This window comes from Peromyscus leucopus, chromosome 1 (genome assembly GCF_004664715.2).
Source record: "Peromyscus leucopus breed LL Stock chromosome 1, UCI_PerLeu_2.1, whole genome shotgun sequence".
Classification (NCBI taxonomy): domain Eukaryota; kingdom Metazoa; phylum Chordata; class Mammalia; order Rodentia; family Cricetidae; genus Peromyscus; species Peromyscus leucopus.
The window spans coordinates 58,790,039-58,810,652 of record NC_051063.1 but is presented as its reverse complement, the minus strand read 5'-3'; the positions used below and the strand labels follow the sequence as shown (position 1 = coordinate 58,810,652).

General features: G+C 41.4%; 1 protein-coding gene across 15 annotated transcripts in view; it reads right to left on the bottom strand.

The window, feature by feature from the left end:
- Ppp6r3 (protein phosphatase 6 regulatory subunit 3) overlaps positions 1-20,614 on the bottom strand; it is a 133,604-nt gene that overhangs the window by 51,981 nt on the left and 61,009 nt on the right. For all 15 annotated transcript variants that reach the window (XM_037208624.1, XM_037208602.1, XM_028871574.2 and 12 more), the window contains 4 exons: positions 18,388-18,525; positions 15,268-15,333; positions 12,652-12,764; positions 8,324-8,437 (listed from right to left, as the gene is read on the bottom strand). In XM_037208624.1, coding sequence (XP_037064519.1) covers positions 8,324-8,437; positions 12,652-12,764; positions 15,268-15,333; positions 18,388-18,525 — 431 coding nt within the window. The remainder of the gene's footprint in view (positions 1-8,323; positions 8,438-12,651; positions 12,765-15,267; positions 15,334-18,387; positions 18,526-20,614) is intronic.

Genomic DNA, 20,614 nt, shown 5'->3' with positions numbered 1-20,614 from the left:
TGCGTCAGTCAGTCCAAGTCCAGGTTCCCACTCAGTCTGAGTTCTTACTTTGGCTTTCCTCAAATGAACTATCATTCAGGATATGTAAGCCAAATAAACATTTTCTCCCCTAAGTTTCTTTTGGTCATGGTGTTTTATCACAGCAAAAAAATCACCCTAAGACAGTCTCCCATATTGTACTGGTTTTGAAGACATGAATGGGTTCATGGAGAACAGCTGAGGCTTGTTACAACATAAAGAGTCAGAGATACTGAAGGGAGATGAAGAGAGGCCACTGGTGAAAGTACAGCCTATCTGCAGCAGAGACCAGAGGATACTGGAAATGCCAGGACTATGGACCATCTGCCAAAACAGTATGCAGTTGTTAAGTTCTGGAGCCTGCTAGGCCTATCAGACAAACAGTGTACAATACAGATAGCAGAGCTGGAGAACTGGGAATAACCACGAGTTAATCTCAGAAGTTGAGCTGACATTGATCTGTTTACACTGCCTTTTGCTGTGATCTGTTCATAACTATACTTTGGTTCTTTCCTTCTGGAATAAGAAAGAATGTAACTCAATTTGGTTTTTCGGAAGCTTCGGAAAGATGGACTGTGTTTTTGTATTGTCATACTCATATTAACATGAGCTCTAAGGGACAAAGAAAATGTCAAGTTGACAAGGAGTGGATCTGTGGTGGCTAATCGTGGTTGTTAGCAGGGAAGAGGGAAGCACACTAAAGAATTGCCTCCATCTGATTGGTTATGGACATGTTTCTGAGGCATTTTCTTGATTGCTAACTGGAAGGGCCCAACTCACTGTGTGAGGCAAAATCCCTAGGCTGATGGGCCTAGGTTTTAGAAGAAAGCTGGCTGAACATAATTCTGAAGCAAGTCAGTAAGCAGCATTCTCATGTTCCATCTGCTTCAAGCTCCAGCCTGAGCTGCCTTGTCTCCTCTCAATGACAAGACTATAAACTGTAAAATGATATAAACCCTTTCCTCCCAAAGTTGGTTGGTCACAGCATTTGTTACAGCAACAGAATTCAAAAGTAGAACATCAAGGATTATGATTTGGCAACATGTCTAAGAAAACTGCCTGGGTCAAAGATTTTCTTCTGGAACTTCTAGAGTTTTAGGATTAACTTCTGCCTCAATAATACATTTCAAGTAAGTTTTTCTACGATCTAGGAGTTAAAACTTTTTTTTTTTTTTTTTTTTTTTTTGCATAATGATGTCAAATACACTGCCCCACAGGCACTTATTGAAACTTTCCCCTTTCCCCACTGCACTGCCTCCACATCCCTATTAGAACTTGGTGTGTGTGTGTGTGTGTGTGTGTGTGTGTCTGTCTGTCTGTCTGTCTGTCTGTCCTAGGGATCTGGGCACCTACTCTCTTTCCACTGTCCAGTTGGCTATGGTTTTGTACCAAGTCCTGAAATCACAGTATTAGCTGTTCAACTGCATTTGAAATGATTGTCTGGGCTATTGTCTTCACTTTAGAGTTTCCACAAAGTTTAGAATTAGATTGATTTCTATTACAACTTTTGTTTAGATTTTGAGTGGCACTGTCTGCATCTATAAGTTAGTTTGGGGAGCACTGACAATATGGAAGTATTTACATTGACTTAGGTCAGTAAACCTTCCATTTTGCTAGATTTATACATACATAATTCCTTTTCTATAATGGACAAATGTTTATTTCAAATTCCAATTGCTCATGACAAGTACGTATAAATGCAATTATATTTTGAGTATTTTATTGACTTTCTGTCCCAGACTCTTGCTACATTTGCTTACTAGTTACGAGGTTTCTTTTTGCTTTTTAAAAAAAGACAAAAATAGGGTCTCTGTACATAGACGTGGTATGCCCAGCACATGAAATATTATTTAAGATTTGCTCAAAAACAATCCTGTGATTTATGGCCAAGCAGTTCTATATTATCCTCTCCTATCTAGATGCCATTTTCTTCCTCTGCCTTACTATACTGGCTATAATCCTTGCAAAAGATTTGCTAATTTACATGAAAGAATTTAAAGAAATGATGGAAAGGTCTTCTTTTGTTTATATGATTTTTGAGAGACAAATGAGCCTTGCAGTCACTTCACTGTACCATATTATGCTTTTAGTATATTATTTTATTGCTACATATTTTGTTTTAAGGGGAGTGTACACGCATGTGTGTGGCTGTGTGCCTCTGCATGAGCATGGAAAACAGAGGATGTCTGGTGTTGTAGAATATTATGTGTGTTACTTTTGTTTATGTTGTATTTGTTTAACTCTGTGAAGCTGTGTTACTGTGCCTGTCTAAAACACCTGATGATCTAATACAGAACTGAATGGCCAATAACAAGCAAGGCGGGAGAAAGGATAGGAAGGGCTGGCAGGGAGAAAGAATATAAAGAGAAATCTGGGAGGAAAAAAGAAGTAGCCAGGGAAGGAGGAGGGCTCCTGGGGCCAGCCATCCAGCTACACAGCAAGCCATGAAGTAAGAGTAAGATTTACAGAAGTTAAGAACAGAAAAAGTCCAGAGGCAAAAGGTAGACAGAATAATTTAAGGAAAGCTGGCAAGAAACAAGCTAAGCTGAGGCCTGGCATTTATAATTAAGAATAAGTCTCCATGTGTGATTTATTTGGGAGCTGGCTGGCAGGCCCCCCAAAAGAGCAAAAACAAAACAATATTTTGGCATATCAACATGGTGCTCGAATTTCCATAGGGCCTGAGAGTTTAAGAGTTTCTGCCTGCTGGCAGCCCTTGAGCAGCCAGTCTGTTAAGCAGGAACAAAAACTAAGTACAAATGCCTACCACAGTACAAGCACTGGCATTCTAGAGCTCTAGGAAGGTTGAATGCAGTTCCTGGTCAGACAAACTTCCAAGCAGCTTCAAATTTCACGCTTGGTTTTCATGACCTGAGAAGCAGGTGGAGCCAGCTAAGAGTCGTGCAGAGGATCCGGGTGTAGGTTAGCAGTATAAAGGTTTGCTCATACGGTCAAAAAAGGCTGAAGATAAGATGAGAAATACATATAGGGAGTCTGGATCCTATATGCTATTAGGTTGATTTTGAATTTTTTGGATAGTTGAAAAGCAAAGGACAGCTGCAAAGAGACCTGGAATTGAAAGAGGGACTGTTGAAATAAATCAGCCTGTATACTTTAGGACTACCTTAACTTTTAACAAGTCAAAAAATACATTTGTCAAATGGAAATCAAAAATGCTTTGGAGAAGTTTTTGCTTTTGTTCCCACAGGAGATGAGAAGCTATGGATTCCTTCAGTGTTAATATGGATCAGGTTTGATCAGAGACCTCCTAAATCTTGACAGGTGATATCTATCAGCAAAGATTACTGCTGGTCTTCCCCAAGATTTGGCCATTATCTCAAATTTTCTCTCTGGGACCCTAAAGATAATTCGTCCTCAGACAACAGGAAGCAGTTTGGAGAATACTATGCCCAAATTCCAAGAGAGGGGTGGGAAGCTTTTGGTTATTTGGTGGGTTATGGGTGTTTGTTATCATTTAGGGAAATATAGAATATTGTTACAAATTTAGTTATTTTTGTTACATTGTATGTTCTACTCTTGTTTAAAGGGTTTTTTGTATATTGATAAAAATTTTAGGTTATTTTTGCTTACAACATATTGTATGTATGTTTCTATTTTTGTTTGAGGTTTTGTGCCTATGCAGTTCATTTGGAAATGTGAAGTTCTAGTTTTTGAAAACTATTATAAACTATATAGGATAATCAGGAAACACAGGTTAGTGGTTAGTCATTTATAACAATCAAATTTGTAGATATGCTTTCGAGATCATATAGATATATTTTAGATAGATAGATGGTCTTCAAACCTTTCAAAGACCTACAGAATATGGCATTTAAAATCTTTTGTTAAACATAGGGTTTTTCATGACAATGAGACACATCTGCTCCTGGCAGCAACAATTTATTTCTTTACTGAAGAAACTCCTTACAGAGTTTCCTTTCATTGTGGCAAGGTTAGCCATGGAGCAAAGAAACTGCTCTTGCAAGGTTTGACTGCTGACAATGTGCTGTGCAGACTGGATATGCAACACACACAGGAAAAAGACTGTTGAACTCTGCCAAAACAAGGCAAGGACAGTCCTTCAAAATTCCTGTTTCACAGAAGAGTCTGCTAGATATTCTGCAGAACACACAGGAAAGCGACTAACAAATTTTGCCAATATAGGCAGAACAGTCTTTTAAATTTCCTGCTTCACTAAAAAGTTTACCAGATATTCTGGGCCTATAGGCCAAAGATAGATGCCCTAACATTGATGAGGAACTTTTGGTGAGTGTCCAGGCAGCAAGATGTCTCTGTTGTTAGAGAATAGTAATTCCTTCTGGGGTCTTTGATGAAGTTAAAGACTAAATAATTAGAGTTTCAATTTTTCTTAGTTATGACAGAAAGTAAATTATGAATAAAACTTTGGAGTCACTAAGATGGATGGATGGTGGAGTGCTTTCTCTGAATTTGCTAAATGTAAATGGACTGACTATAAATTAATTGATAACTGTTTTTGTTGTATGTAGTTATACAATGTTAAAGTTAAAACCTTTCTTTTTATTTAGATAAAAAGGGGGAAATGTAGAATATTATTTTAAGGTGTGTTACTTTTATTTATGTTGCATTTGTTTAAGTCTGTGAAGCTGTGTTACTTTGCCTGTCTAAAGCACCTGCTGGTCTAATAAAGAGCTGAACAATCAATAGTGAGACAGGAGAGAAAAACAGGTGGGGCTGGCAGGCAGAGATGATAAAAAGGAGGAGAAATCTGGGGAGAGAGAAGAGCAAGCCAGAGAAAGAGGAGGACATCAGGGGCCAGCCACCCAGCTACACAGCTAGACAAAGAGTAAGAGTAAGATTTAAAGAAGAGAACAGGAAAAGTCCAGAGGCAAAAGGTTGACTGCATAATTTAAGGAAAGCTAAGGCCGAGCATGTGTAATTAAGAATAAGCCTCCCTCTCTCCATGCTCCTCTTCCTGTTTCCTCTCTCTGTTCCCACTCTGTTCCCTCCCCCAGGCCTGGCTCTCCCCTCACCCCCCTTTTTCCTCCAATAAAGCTCTAAAAACTGAAGGAAAAAAAAAAGAATGTGTGATTTATTTGAGAGCTGGGTGTCCCCCAAAAGAGCAAAAACAAAACCAACAACAGTCTGGTGTCCTGCTCTATCAGGTATCACATTCCTTGAGACAGGGTCTTTCACTGGACCTGGAGCTATGCTAGGAGCCAGCAAGAAACCACCGTGAGCCTCTTTGTCTCTGTCCCCCCTGGGGGGACAGGACATTCATTAAGCCATCCATCTCCAGGTCTAACTGATGTAATTGGTCAGCTACTATTTCCTTCAGGCATTTTCACCTAGCTCTTGTGTACTCCTGTTATATGTAATGGTTATTTTCATCTACTTCAGTTAGTTTCTTTTTAACAGGGGTTTGCAATGCGTCCCTTTTACACACTGATACATCTCTACTCAGAATTCATCTTCTGCACCTAACTCAGGCAAGGAATGTTCTTTCTGAAGGGTTCAACACGAACTTATTTTCTTCAATGGCTATAAAATGGAGCTATTTCTTAAGTAACCCTTTGCAGGTTTTTCCCTTTAGGAAGTTAAATTCCTTCAACTCTTGAATATTTTTAATGAGTTATCTGTGGCATTTCTATATTCTTTTAATGTCCACAAAACAGCTTCTTTTCCACCCACCTCCTTTTTGTTCTAATCTGTATCTTTTCTACTTTTCATTTCCACAATCCGTCTAATGGTTTACCCATTTTATTGGTCATTTCAAAGGATCAGCCTTTGGTTTAATTGGTTTTCTGTATTTTTTTCCTCTTTATACCACTGATTTCTTCTCTTTAGTTTTATTATTTCTCTTCTACATAGGCTTAATTTTAAAAAGGCTGAATGGGCTGGAGAGGTGGCTCAGTGGTAGAAGAGAAGCAATTCCTACAGTTGTCCTCTGATCTCCACACAAATGCACGCGCACGCGCACACACACACACACACACACACACACACACACAGAGTGAGGGGGTGCCAGTGGAAACCACACCTTCCCCTACTACTTTCTCAGTATTTCCTTGCTTCGTGGGACTTTCAGTTACTGTGTGTTGATTGCACCAGCCATTTCTTCAAGGGTGCTTTGGTTCTTTTTTATCAGACAACAGGGTCAGAAAACAAGACTTAAGGCACTCAAATTTGTTCCTGTAGTTACTGTTTGTTTGTAGTTACTGTTGTTCTCAGCTGACAGGAGATGTTTGTATTTAACTCTTCATCATGGTCCTCTCTGTGAGATTCTCTCAAATGTTGGGGCCTATGATAAATGCTGAGGGCTCTTCATTTGTTTTCATCTCTTGCATTTCTCCCACAATCTCCCATCCCTGAATCTTTCCATCTGTTCTGTTTGCATACTGCCTACTTTTCCATTGCTCTAACATGATAATGGCGTTTATACTAAATTCCCTTTTTCTGACAGTGGTCCTTTAGTGTTGACTTTGACTCGATCTGGTTAACAGCGAGTGAAGCAAGGCTTAGGTTCTGTTGTTATGCTTGCCTTCAGTACTCCAGTCTCTAGTTATTTTGCATGTATGGTTAGGGCTCGTGTGCCAAATTCTTCTCTACATATGTTGTACCCATGGTTTATATTGTCCCTGTAGGCCTGCTCCTCCTGGGCCTTGGGAGAGTTTACATTACACACACACACACACGCACACGCACACGCACACGCACACGCACACGCACACGCACACGCACACGCACACGCACACGCACACGTACACACACTTTACAAAAATATAATTGAACTACTGTGTCATCAACATGAGGAAACTCAGGGAGGATGCAGCTAAGATGCATAGGTGAGGAGCTGTAGTGTGCACTCACACCTTATTTTTTGAACTCTGTTAAAACAACCTGGAATCTATTCCAGTTTTCGGCATGTGAATTTTCATATCACTACCTTTCTTGGTTGTAACACAGCAGCAGGTTTCCCACCATGGATCTTCACTTGTACTTCTTGGGCCTTAGTAACAGGACAACACAAGGTAGGGCACAGTTCTTCCTCTTCCCTCACACCCCATAAGCCTTTCATCTGAGATCCTGGCTTTACAGATATACTGCCTGGTAATCTGATGCTCTTCACAAGTAATGCTTTCTTCTTAGCCAGATACTTCTGAGATTTAACCCTTTTTCCCTGGGATTCAGAAATCTCACCAAGATCAAGTGAAGATCCATGATCTAATGTACTTTCAAAGTTTGATCTTGCTCAATGGTACTGTGTTTTCTCCCTTACATCTGCTAAAAATGTCATATCTACTATTCCTCGGGTTTCTTTCTTTCTCAAGTCAGAGTCATCCTATAAGCCACACAGTACCACTCAGTATGACATTAAAACATAGAGAAGGTAGAAGGCCCTGAGGCATGAGCTGAAAGATAGCTGGACACAACTGAGGAATACCTACCATGCTGGTTACGTGACTTAAAATATGAATTTCTAGGGAAGAAGGAGAAAGGCAAATTACAGATTCTCCAAATTACAACAAATTTGAAAGTCTTACTACCAAACTGCCTTCCATTATTACTGAGATTAGGCAGGCCAGTGGCAGGGGCCAGGCATTTGGGGAGTAGGGCTGGTAAGGCTGCCTTCACTATTACCCTAGAGACCTACATTTCATCACTAAGAGGAGCAACAGAAGCCTTGGCTGGCGGAAGACTTCACCCTTCTCTTCATGTCATCTGCTTCACTGGAAAGGTCCAGTAACAACAGGCGAAACAATGCAATCTCTGCATAGTCCTCCAACACTTAATCCGTGGCTTATTGAGACACATTCCACATTCATGATATGAAACACAAGTGTTTCCTTTAAAGCCTCATGCTGCCTGCTCATCCAACCTCTGAAGTGCAATACTCACAGTGAGCCCCAAAAAACAACAGAAGTTAGTCTGAGGAAGGGAATCCGGAGATGAAAGAGCCCCTCCCTCCATCAGCACCTGCCAATTGGGGCACCCCTCCTCCATCTTCATAAGAACATAGCCAGACAGTTGTCTGGGCCACTGTCCATGTTTGGGGTTTACTCACCTCGCATCCATTTTGGTGGCACACTAACTACAGCAAAGACAAAGCTGTGTCAAAAACCTGTTTGATCAAACCATACTGTTCAACTAAATCTCTATAGGTTGCACTCAGTTAAATGACATCAGTGTCTCTACAGCAGTAAGATTCAACATCTCATCTTCAAAGGCATGCTACTGTAGCTCACCTGGCATTTAACTCTTAGTTTTTAAGACATCTAAAAGCAAAACAAGAAGGATGATTTAGTGAGATAAAAGGAAAGCTCACGTTGGCCGTCGAGTCTCAAGTAGAGTCAGTAAAATCTGGATTGCACTGACTATGGCTGATTCGTTCTTCTCCTTGTGAAAAATATTTGATAAAAGCTGCTCTATAATTTCTTGCCTGGGGAAAGAAATCAATAGTCAAGCACTGATTGCAATGTTATTTAACAGTAACAACTAAAAAGATGCAACACAATCCTTAGGAGCACTCATCCATACACAGGCATGTTTGCTTTCCACTTCAAATGTCACTACTACAGCAATTCTTCTTAGTTAGGAAGTTTATCCCCCTTTAAGAGGATAGGGGTCCCAGTTTGCCTTTACCAACCTTGCTGTTTTCCCTCACAGGTATGGCTGCTGTGTGATTACCAACGATCCAAAACAGGTAAAACAGACTATTACCCACTGACTTTTACTCTACAGTTCTCAATGGTAAGTCAGGAGAAGTAGCACTATAAAGGTGGGAATATCGTGTAGAGGAGTCACAGCACTAAAGGATAGACTACAGCAGTGGTTCTCAACCTTCCTAACACTGCAATACAGTCCTCATGGTGTGCTGACCCCAACTATAACATTATTTTAGTTGCTACTTTATAACTGTAATTTTGCTACCGTTATGAATCGTAATATAAATATTTGATATGCAACCCCTGTGAAAGAGTCATTAGACATGCCACCCGCCTCCCAAGGGCATTGCAACCCACAGGTTGAGAACCACTGGGCTAGGGGTTTGGAGCTGTGCTTCTGCCAACTATGTTCTTCAATGGTGGCTTCCCAGCTGGAATAGCACTGATGCCTGTCTCTATCAAGCTTGGACAATGCAGGGTTCTCACCACAGGAAAGTCGCTGTTAGAAAAAACTGACATCTATTCAAAGGCAATGACAAACAGGCCCCAACCATCTCACGGCTCTATCAACTCGGAATTCTGTCACACCAGGAGTTCTGATGGACAAAACAATGTAATAACCAGCAAAAACTTAGGATTTAACAACACAGTAGTGGTGCCATATCCAGAGCCTTATCCAAACACCACTATCCATCACTCAGACACCAGCAGCAGGCACAGGATAGAACGTGCCACACAGGATAAGGGGATGCCTTTCAGCCTCTAGATGAGGAAGGGCTTTCTCACAGTCATGCTCCCATTTTCAAACACAGGAGTGATATTAGCCAAGCATCAGTAAAACTCACAATGTATGAAGCCTTCTAGATCATTCATCCACATCATTGGGACAAAGGCTTGTACTCTGAGTTTTGTTTTTCGTATGTGTGGCCACAGAAACTTACATCTATAAAATTGACTCAAATGAACAAAACTGAGTTCATTACGATCCAGAATTAAGCTGCATAGTCTAGCTCAACGAATTATTTTGAAGAATTTGAAATTTGGGGCTGGAGAGGTGGCTCAGGGGTTAAGAGCACTGGCTGTTCTTCCAGAGGTCCTGAGTTCAATTCCCAGCAACCACAAGATGGTTAACAACCATCTGCAATGAGATCTGGTGCCCTCTTCTGGTGTACAGGTATACTACACACGTGATAAATAAATCTTAAAAAAAAAAATTGAGGGCTGGAGAGATGGCTCAGAGGTTAAGAGCACTGACTGCTCTTCCAGAGGTCCTGAGTTCAATTCCTAGCAACCACATGGTGGCTCACAACCATCTGTAATGAGATCTGGCTCCTTCTTCTGTGTACATAATAAATTAAAAAAAAAAATTGAAATTTTCAATTTCAAAATTTGCTAGAGATACTAGCTAGAATATGCTTTTAATTCAGACTCAAACTTCCTCCTAAACTTCCTGTCCACTAACACAGGCTTTCTTTCTTGGTAGTACTTCTCTCAAACACTCTTCAATTTAGGCCCATTCAAACCCACCCCTGTACACCTTTTTCACTCGTGACATACATACACAGTGGTACCAAACCTTTGGGTTATTCAGTATTCTAATACAGGGAATTTTTGACGTCTCACTAAAAGACTGGCTCTCTGATATCTCCATTACAGTAACTACACTATTTGATCGTTAACCATAGACTACATGGTGGTGTGAATGAAAATGGCCCCCCTAGGCTCACGGGGAACGGCACTATTTGAAAGGATTAAGAGGTGTGGCCTAGTTGGAATAAGTATTTAACTGGGGGTGGGTTTTGAGGTTTCAGAAGCCTAAGCCAGGTCCAGAGGCTCACTCTCTCTTCCTGCTGCCTACCTATTGGGATGCAGAACTCTCAGCTACCATGTCTGCCTGCATGCTGCCATGTTCCCTGCCATGAGGAGAATGAACTAAACCTCTGAAACTGTAAGCCAGCCCCAATGAAATGCTCTCTTTTATAAGAATTTCCATGGTCGTGGTGTCACTTCATAGCAATAGAACACTGGCTAAGACAATACATTTTTATATACTGTTATCAGATGTATTAACCAAATATGTGGAGTGAGCAACTATAGTTAATGAAGGTTTTCCAAACTCACAGCAGCCTTCTATTATTACTATAGTTTCTCAACCCACAAACAATAAAAGAACCAGCACCACAAAACTGTCAAATATAAGATATTCTGAAGGGGAGGGCAGCGCTCTCGCTCTCTCGCTCCCTCCCTCCCTCTCTCTCTCTCTGCTTCCTGACTGTATACAAAATAACCAACTGCCCCATACTTCATACATACATCATGCCATGATGGACTTTACTTTCAAACTGTGAGCCAAATTAAACTCTTCATTCCTTAAGAGAGAGAAGTGGGAGGGAGAAAGAGAAAGAAGGAGAAAGAACCCATCATAATGTACGTTAGGTTTTAGAAGGGCACTAACTCACCTGGTACATGTATCTGAAGAAATTCACTCTAACATGTACTGATATAAACCATGACTATATACTTCTCTTAATTTCAGAAGTTAGCGAGAACTAGAGTCACAGCTTGAAGGTTAGAAGCAAGCATACACACGGCCTCTGGTGGTCCTATGGAGCTCAGAGCTCACTCACTGATGGCCAGTTCAGCAGGTAGACCTAGTCTGTAGCACTGGCCACTCACTACATGTGGACACCAACCAACAGTCAGAATATAACTCATTGACTCTAACATGTTCTAATATAAATGCCAGCTTCCAAGACTCCATATTTAAAAATCATTAAAATTATGTGTTGCTTTTTGCTGTGTTTCTATTGCACAGCAGCTTTGTAAACCATATGAAATTGCTGATACTCAAAAAAGGAAGTTTTTTTGTTTTGTTTGTTTGAGACAGGGTCTCACTATGTAGCCCTGTGTCCTGGAGCTCAGAAACTGACCTGCCTACGCCTCCCAAGTGATGGGTAAGGGCATGTGCTGCCACACGCAGCCAAACACTCAGAATTTTTAACTGCCTCAAACAGCAGTTTTACACGGCTCACTTAAAGAGCACTACAATTGGTAGGATCTGGATGTGGAAGAGGAATACATACATAAAATGAGACATAACACCAAGAACTACTGGGCTCTGTGCATGTGCCATTCTCTCCTTTGGCAACAACTCTGGGAATACAAATCCGTTTTCTCTCAGACAGCTACAGAAGCTATTTTGTCTCTGGTTTGGCCCTCCCTTGTCTTACAGACACTTTGGCAAAAGATGCAGAGGAGCCTCTTTGCATCACAGGACTACGAAGGGACACGTAACACCATGAGAGACAAGCCAAGAGCAGTAGACTGAAGTAGACCACCACTGTGTCTAGTGCTACTGTGCACTCTTTCCAGACATACCTTCCACAGGAGTCTACTTTTCCATAACACCACTTTAACAGTGTGGGCATAAGCCAAGGACATACCCATGCTAACAACCAATGTTCTCTCTGAAAATGTGAGAATCATGGAAATCAAAAGAGCAGCCAGTCCCTGAGGGATCTTCCCCTCAACACAAGCTTAAACAAGGTGACTACCCAGGCAGCCTGAGTCAGCTACAAAGACACAGTGGCCTGAGGAAGATCTTCAGAAGAAACCAACAACTTAAATGGGTCAAATGCATACATACAGAAGACTCTATTTAAAATAAAAATAAAAATTAGAAAGAAAAAAAAAAGAAACCCTCCAAGTCATGGTGTGATTGTTTCACGTCAGGATGGCTCTGTAAAACTCAGCTTTGCAGGCATAGAGGAGTTGAAAGTCCACATATACATGCCACTGGTTCCCCTTCTTGCTCTTTTGGTCTCTCCTGTGTCACCAATGGTATAAAGAAGAAAAGCAGGCTTTCCTGCTTTGCATAGGGTTTTTCTGACTCAATGTCCACAAATGAGCACTTCACTTACCAGTCACTCACAATGTAACACATCGAACTGCATCAATGAGGAAAGTAAGAACCAAACGGTAAACATACTTTTCTAGAGTGGCAAGCAGGGGATCTGGTTCTGTACTGTTCTGAACTTGTAACATCTGGTCTCTGCTCAGGCGAACAATTTCACAAAGTGATTGTGAGGCATTTGAATGTCGCTAGAGGAAAAAGGTACAATTTTAGCTATAGAACTTGTTAGAAGTTAACTTTATAGTAAAAGTGAAGGGTAACACAAGTTAAAACCATCTATGAGCTTCAATGAGCAATGTAGTCGCAAAGAAAAGGACGAAGCATCTAACCACCAGGTTGATGAGCTTCCCTTCCACAACTGCACAGTGCAGATAGATCACCATGTGTACAGACGTGTGAGCAAGGCCTGACATGGACAAATGTCTTTGACCAAATACTTAGGGGGGAAAAAGGTACCCCACACACATACCTTTATTAGCTCAGACAGATAAAACACACACTAGCTCAAATATTGAAAAAGAAAACAAAAAACTTAATACAGTTTTGTGGAAGATAGAAGGTGGAGTGTCCATCTACCTTTCGGGAAGCTCTAGCCTCGGCATTCATTTCCTGTGGGAAACCGTAACATTTCAGAACACTACCTTCCTTAGAAATGATACATACTGGGAATCAACACCCATACACTAGAATAGTAACCTAACACTTTTTAAAATGATTATTAACCCTCTCACCCCACCCCTGTATGTGTATTGTTTTTTGAGACAAGGTCTTAAGATGTAGCGTTGGCTGGCCTCCAACTTGTACAACTCTCCTGCTTCACCCTTTCATTTGCTGGGATTGTAGGCAGGAGTCACCAAGCTAGTCATGCTTCGTCCTCCTCAAAAACTGTGCTGTACGCTGGAGAGATTGCTCATCAGTTAAGAGGACCCAGGTTTGATTCCCAGCACCCACAAGGTGGTTCATAACCATTGATAACTCCAATTCTAGGGGACTGGACACCCTCTTCAGGCTTCTGTGGGCACTAGGTATGCCTGAAGTACACATACATATAAGCAGGTAAAACATTCACACACATAACATATAAAGAAATAAATCTAAAAACATTATTTTAAAAAAATTTAAATGATGGGTTAAGTATATTGGAGCAGAAAACCAGAGTGCAATAGCAATAACCAAGAATAGTTTCCTACAAAACTAAACACATACTTAACAAATGAGCAGCAATGGGGCTGTCTTCCCAAAGAAATAACATGCAGGCAAAACACACATACACAGAAAATTAGATTAAAATTGGAAAGAACTGAGTTTCTCCTTTACACTTTCTGTTGGACTCTGCAGACAAATGTAATGCCCTGTAATAAATAAAGTTCTGTTAAAGAACACAGTGAGGAACAAGCCTATTTACGTAAAGCATCCCCTACAAAGTGGCCAACTTTGCCTATGTCAACCTGTGTTGGCCATGACCCTAGAACATGGGAACTGAGCTCCTGAACTACTGAGCTCCTACCCAGAGAAGAAATAAGTACCGTTCTAGACAGTTCTTGCACCAGAGTTCTCCCTTAGCACCCAGCATATACAAGCTCTGGGATGTATGAAGAACACCAACTCTGGCAACAATAGCAGCTACTGCAAGGGAGCATGTACTCCACAATCCCAAGAGTGGATGGTAGAAAAATGAAGAATGTATCTTAGATCTGCTCTAGGCACAAAAAACTTTTTTAGATTCATCTTTACTTTATGTGTACCATGTATGTGCCTGGTGCTTATAGAAACCAGAAGGAGGAGGGGAAACCTGGGAACTGAGGTAGTTATGAGGTGTCAGGTGGTGCTGGGAACTGAAGCCAGGTCTTCTGCAAGAGCAACAAGTGCTCTTAACCACCATGCCATTGCTCCAGACTATAAACATTTTTTAAGTAGACTATTTAGAGAAGAGGTTAAATCCAACTCCACAGAAAATCCACCCTTGGATAATATCCTCTGGCTAAAAATCCAGCTTCCTCTGCCCTGCTCATCCATGCTGCTTACTCCCCATTCTAACCAGCAATCTAGAAGAAGTATGTGAAGAGGACCTAAGGCCTCAAAAACACTCTGGACCACAGAGCTGTCCTGCCTGCAGATAATGTTTGACTTTGGATAGTATCACACATCTTGGCATAAGTAATACTTGAAGAGTGGATGCTGCAGACCTCAGGGACACACACCCTGACCACTCAGGACAGGGTTCAATGTGAAACAGCCAACTCAAGCTTCAGAACCACTGTGGTATCTGTGTCTAATCTCCAGCACCAGGGGAGGAGAAGAGATGGGGGCAGGACACATGGTCACAATGTCTGTCTCTAGCCTCCACACTCAGGCTGAACCTGTTTGAGGCTTCAGGGTCAGGACCTGTCATTGTTAGGCTCAGTGGTGACCCAGACCATGTTGAGAGCTTGCAAAGCTTTAGCCAGATCTCTCAAGATGCAGATGTGGCCCCATCACCTAAGCTAAAGCAGGTATAAAAGAAAAATAAGTGTGGATGGAGATTTGTCAAAGCGGGTTTAGCATGACCCTAGCTCTTGGAAGGAGATAGTGCTCTCCTGCTCCTCACAATGCAAGATACACCATCCCCCTGATCCCTTTCATAGATACACATGTATGTTCTGTAGCCAATGAACAGTTTTATATGAAAAAATAAGTCATAGGAGAACTTACATCTTCTTCTTGCGATGGATGAACTATTTCCACAAGCCTCTGGATAATTCTCTCCTCATTTAGCCACTGCAAAACACATTGTAGAAGTGATCATAGCCACGAGTGGCTCCTGCTCAAGCCCCGGTGAAGATAAACACACTGGAAATAGCCATCACACTTTAAGGAGAAATTACATGTTTCTCTGGACTTTGAAACACTACAGAAAATTAAAAAGTCCCCCAAGGAAAATACAGTGAATATATCATTTTTAAGAGTGACCACAAGCACCAACAACTCCCAAGTTCCAATAGCCACACACTTATCGACTCTACACTCAATGGTGGTATTGACTGGATACTCAGCATTTACAGGACTATACTTTGGCTACTAGGAGCCATACTATCATAGCTACATACTATCTCTAAGAGAGTGTCAGCTCTGAACATAAGATGAATGAAAATAATAGTACCAAGCCTCTGGGTTAAGAGATCTGTTGCAGGATATTTGTTAACACTATAAAGATGTGTCTCTGCCTAAGGTGCTTTCTGATTGGTTTAATAAAGAGCTAAATGGCCAGTAGCTAGGCAGGAGAGAATAGGCAGAATTCCTGGTAGAGAAACCGGGAGGAGGAATCGAGGCATGCCATTTTACCAGCAGACTCGGAGCAAGTCAGATGTGCTGTACCAAGAGGTAACCAAGCCATGTGGCAGAACATAGATTAAAAAAAATATGAGTAATTAAGTTATAAGAGCTAGTTGGGAAAAAGCCTAAGCTAAGGCCAAGCTTTTCATAATTAATAAGTCTCTGGATCATTATTTGTAGGCTGGCGGTCCAAAGATAGTCTAACAAGAAAGCTTGCTACAGAGAACCCAGGATGAAATAGGGCTTTTAGATATCCAAACCAAACCCACTGCAGGAAATACTAGGGCCAGGTTAGGGCACCCTGGAAGAGGAGTGCTGGTCATCTGCCTATCTCAGGTAGACCTGCTAGAACCATAACAATCTCTTTGTAGCTTCTATACAAGATGCAGTGAATGAAGATACAGAAGGGATACAAAACAAAACAAAACCCCCCCAAAAAAAAAACAACAAAAAAAACCAATGAAGGATAAACCAACAGGTTTAATAATAGCTCCTAAAGGGAGCAAAACACAATAAAATGTATAAGGCGGTTCAGCACTGAGAAAGGCCACCTGACTTCCAAAGGTTGAAGATGACAGAGAATAGGATTGAGGTCAAGAAACTATATACAATTTGCTAAAAGCACAGAGACAAAATCCTGGTGCTGAATCTGGCTCCTTACATAGAACATACCAAACAAGCACTAATGGGAAGGTTTATGGTAGAAGCCCAATTGCTATGTCTTATTATATTTAATTTTTTTTTTTTTTTGCGTGTGTATGTGTGTGCCACAGCACACGAATGGAGGTCAGAGGACATTCTGTGGGAATGGGTTCTCTTCCTCCATCATGTGTGTTCTGAGTATAGAACTCAAATTGTCAAGTTTGGCAGTAGGTTCCTTTACCCACTGAGCCATCTTGTTAGCCCTTAAGATCTATTTTATAATAAGATTTAAAATATTTAAAATTTACATAAATCTAAGATCTAATTTTATAAATCTCCCAGAAATTAGTAGGCATGAGACAAAAAACTTCCCACAGTATTACCTGGGGCCACACTCTGATAGCAATACCCTAAAGTATATGCTCCTGACCATAGGAAAAGCTGGGACATTTGGTGTATGTATGTATGTTCAGTCTTGAACATCTATCCTCTGCCTAAGTACCTGTATTCCAAGCCTACTTCTGGACCTTCAAGACTTTAAGGAATTTCCCCCTACCCTGCTCTCTCCTTACTGACCACATGCTCTCCCCAAAAGCATACCTCTTTGGAAGTAGGCCCTAAAAAATTTCAGCTCAGAAGCAGCCAGAGGAATAGCTCTATTAGAGCCAACCACTCCTGATAAACATAAACCTCCCCTGTACTAACCCACACTAAAGTGACCATTATCCCCCCCCAACCCCCCACCGCTTGTTTTAATAGTTTCTCCCAGAATTTTGAACCTCCCTTGAGAAAAGACGCAGATTCTACAGAAACACACAAAAGGAACAAGGTGCCTCCATTTGAAACCTTGCCTTTCAAGTAACAGAGAACCTGCTTGCAACACTTAGCTGGGTTACCTGGGTCACCCTGCCAGATCTAGCCCTGATCTACCAAATAAAGCAATCATGCCTAGACATCTTAGCAGTGTGTGCACTGCAGTGGACAATTCCCGTAGAACTTCCTTTCATAAACCCTTCAGTCTTTTGGTCCCTTATTCTTTAAAACTACAATTTTCTAAGACACTCATTTTCAATGAGGTACAGCTTTTATTTCTTTTGGCCCAGGCTGGCTAGAACTTAAAATCCTCCTGCTTCATACTACAGAATGCTGGCATTACAGGCATGTGCAACCACACCCGACTGGGATCCAAAAGGAACAGTTCCAGAAGGCAAGGCAAAGTGGGGAGAGGAACATAGCCAATGGCCCAGGGAAAGCCTTATTTTCAGATTATTCAAATTTCCCAAGTCCAGTTTCACCTAAGACATCTATCTACTCAAGATGCACATATCCTAAAATTACCACCTTTCTAAGCTTGGAAGTGGACCCTTTCCATGTACCCCCATTCTCCTTGTTTGACCCTCCTGTAGAAGGCAGGTCTGCCACACTCTTGCCTTGTCCTGCTTACATCTAGACCCAGCTTGAGGATACATCCTCAACACGCTAACCATCCACATAACAAACCAACCAGTAAGGGGCAAATAACATTGTATCTGGTAGCCCTGGTCCTGTAAAATCTGAATCTCAGCTGAGTATGGTTGCACACACCTTTAATCCCAGCACTTGGGAAGCAGAGGCAGGCGGATCTCTGTGAGTCTGAGACCAGTCTGGTCTACAGAGTGAGATCCAGGACAGCCAGAGTTACATAGAAAGACTGGTCTCGAGACAATACAATAAAAACCGCTATCTTTTCTGTGTTGGGACAACTCCCTCCCTGCCTCATCCCCAGGCCACCTCATCCTGTAGGATTTTCTCAGCCTACAGGAGCCCAGTGGTCCACATAAGAGCATTCCCAACCCCAGCAGTCAGATCTCTACTCACATTCAGAACATCTTGCCTGGGCTGTGGAGGCTCAATACATGTCAAGAGCCTTAGCAACAAATCCATAATAGCAGAAGTTCCTATGTGCTTTATAATGAGGTCCACAAAATCACGCTTCTTTTTCAAGAAATCCACAATCTGGAGGAAAACAAATCAAACTGAAAGATGCAAAACATGAAGCATACAATCTAGAGTGACCAACATTCCCCAAATCCAGTTAGCTGAAGGACAGGCAAGCACCAAGTTAACAAGTATATGTCAAATGGGGAGCCTGGCTAACAATTACAATATTCAAAACCCTTACTTAAATAAAGTTATCTGCCAAATCAGCATGCATCCCCACTACAAATAAAGCCAATAGAACCTTTGCCTTCCCTTCATTTTCATTGTTTATTCTCCAAGAAAGAGACATTTAGAAACTCCACAACCCTACAAACTGTGTGTGTGTGTATACACATACACATACACACACACACACACACACACACACACACACACACACACTATTTGGGGCTAGAGATGAATCAGCAATTTAGAGCACTGGCTGCTCTTCCAGAAGACCTGGATTTCAATTCCCAGCACACACATGGTGGCTCACAACCACCTTCGACTCCAGTTCCAAAGGATCCAACACCCTTTTCTGGCCTCTGTGGGCACCACACATACATATGGTACAAATACATGTAGACAAAACAACCATACACATAAAATAAAACTTTAAAAAAATACTACTTTATAATTTACATACATAAAGCAATCCAATTAAACTTAAAATTAAAATGCAGAACATTAAAAAAAAAAAAAAAAAACAACCCTGTCTAACAAGAGGGAGATTCAAAGCAAAGATTTCTGTTTCCAAGTAGCTAACTTGCCTGGTCCACAGGTGATTTAGGTTACACTGCCACATGTGTGACTAGAAGGTTGAGAAGAAGGGGTTGTTCTGAAAGGGGATGAGTTAGGACTAGAAATGATGGTTCTGTCCTGCAGTTTCTTGTGTCTTCTTTTTGTCTGTGGGCCCACAGCATCCACTAAAACCCTACCACATGTCCTAAGAGAGCTTCACAGGGTAGCAGTTTCTGTCACAAAATGTCACTAAGTCCTGGAAAGTGGAAATTCATCATTCTAGATGAGAAAGCCTAGGCTCAGACATGCTAAATATCTCCTAGAACTAAAAGGTGGCTGCCCTGGAACTTAAACTCAGATCTACATGCTCCAAGAGTCACGGGCCTTCCACTAACCTGCATAAAGAAGCTTAACAGCCCCAACAGGTAGGACTACTACCACAAGTAATTTAAAACTGAGTCACTGCACTGTTTGTCTAGACAACGATGCCAATACTCATCTCTTCAAAAAGTGGCAGCCAGGCCACTCACAGCTGAGTCCTATAAAAGTCTTTGAAAGGAAAGGTGAGAGGAAGAAAAGTTACACATGGTCAAACTACACAATTCCATGCACGGCAGAAACACTGGTCCTTGAGCCTACATGTATACACCTTAGCTGGTGCTGTGAACAGTACACCAAGGACCACATGGCCTGTACTTTAGACATCCTTGTTGAAAGCTAAACCATTCAACACTGCCAACAGTTGGAAACTCTACTCTAAAAGCTTTAAATAGTCTCTGGTTAAGCCACATGAATCTAGACTTTTGTTATCCCTGCCGTGCCTAAGTCCTAACCAACACTATCAAGCAACAGGAAACACATTCTCAAGTGTGACCTTTCTGGCAGTTACACAAACAAGCAATGCTGCTGTAGCCTCATTATCATTCAAGGAATCCTAGCTGGAGAAACAAGGAGCAACCAGGTGATGGAACTCTGGGGTTCAACTGGCACACACCATCATTGCCAGACAAATAACAGAACTGAGCCCCAGTGTCAATATGCAGAGCTTCAGAAAGCCTTCCACGTATTTTAATGCTTTATCTTATAAACACCAAAAATCATAGCTCATCAGCCTGGGTCCCAATAGCAGATATAAGAAGAAAAGCATGTCTAAGTAATAGAGGTAACCACTCTGAACTAATTGTGCCAGGGTGATGTGATGGCTTGCAATCTACAATTGCCAGTGATACTTTGATTTCTATGTGGAAAAAGCAGAATGGGAGACAATCTGTACTACTCAGACCATGACTTGGAGATTGTGACCCAAGGCAAAGGATCTTCCTCCAATACACTTGGGAAAGCTGCCCTATTCAAATAAGAAACTTATTTGAACAAAAAGAACACC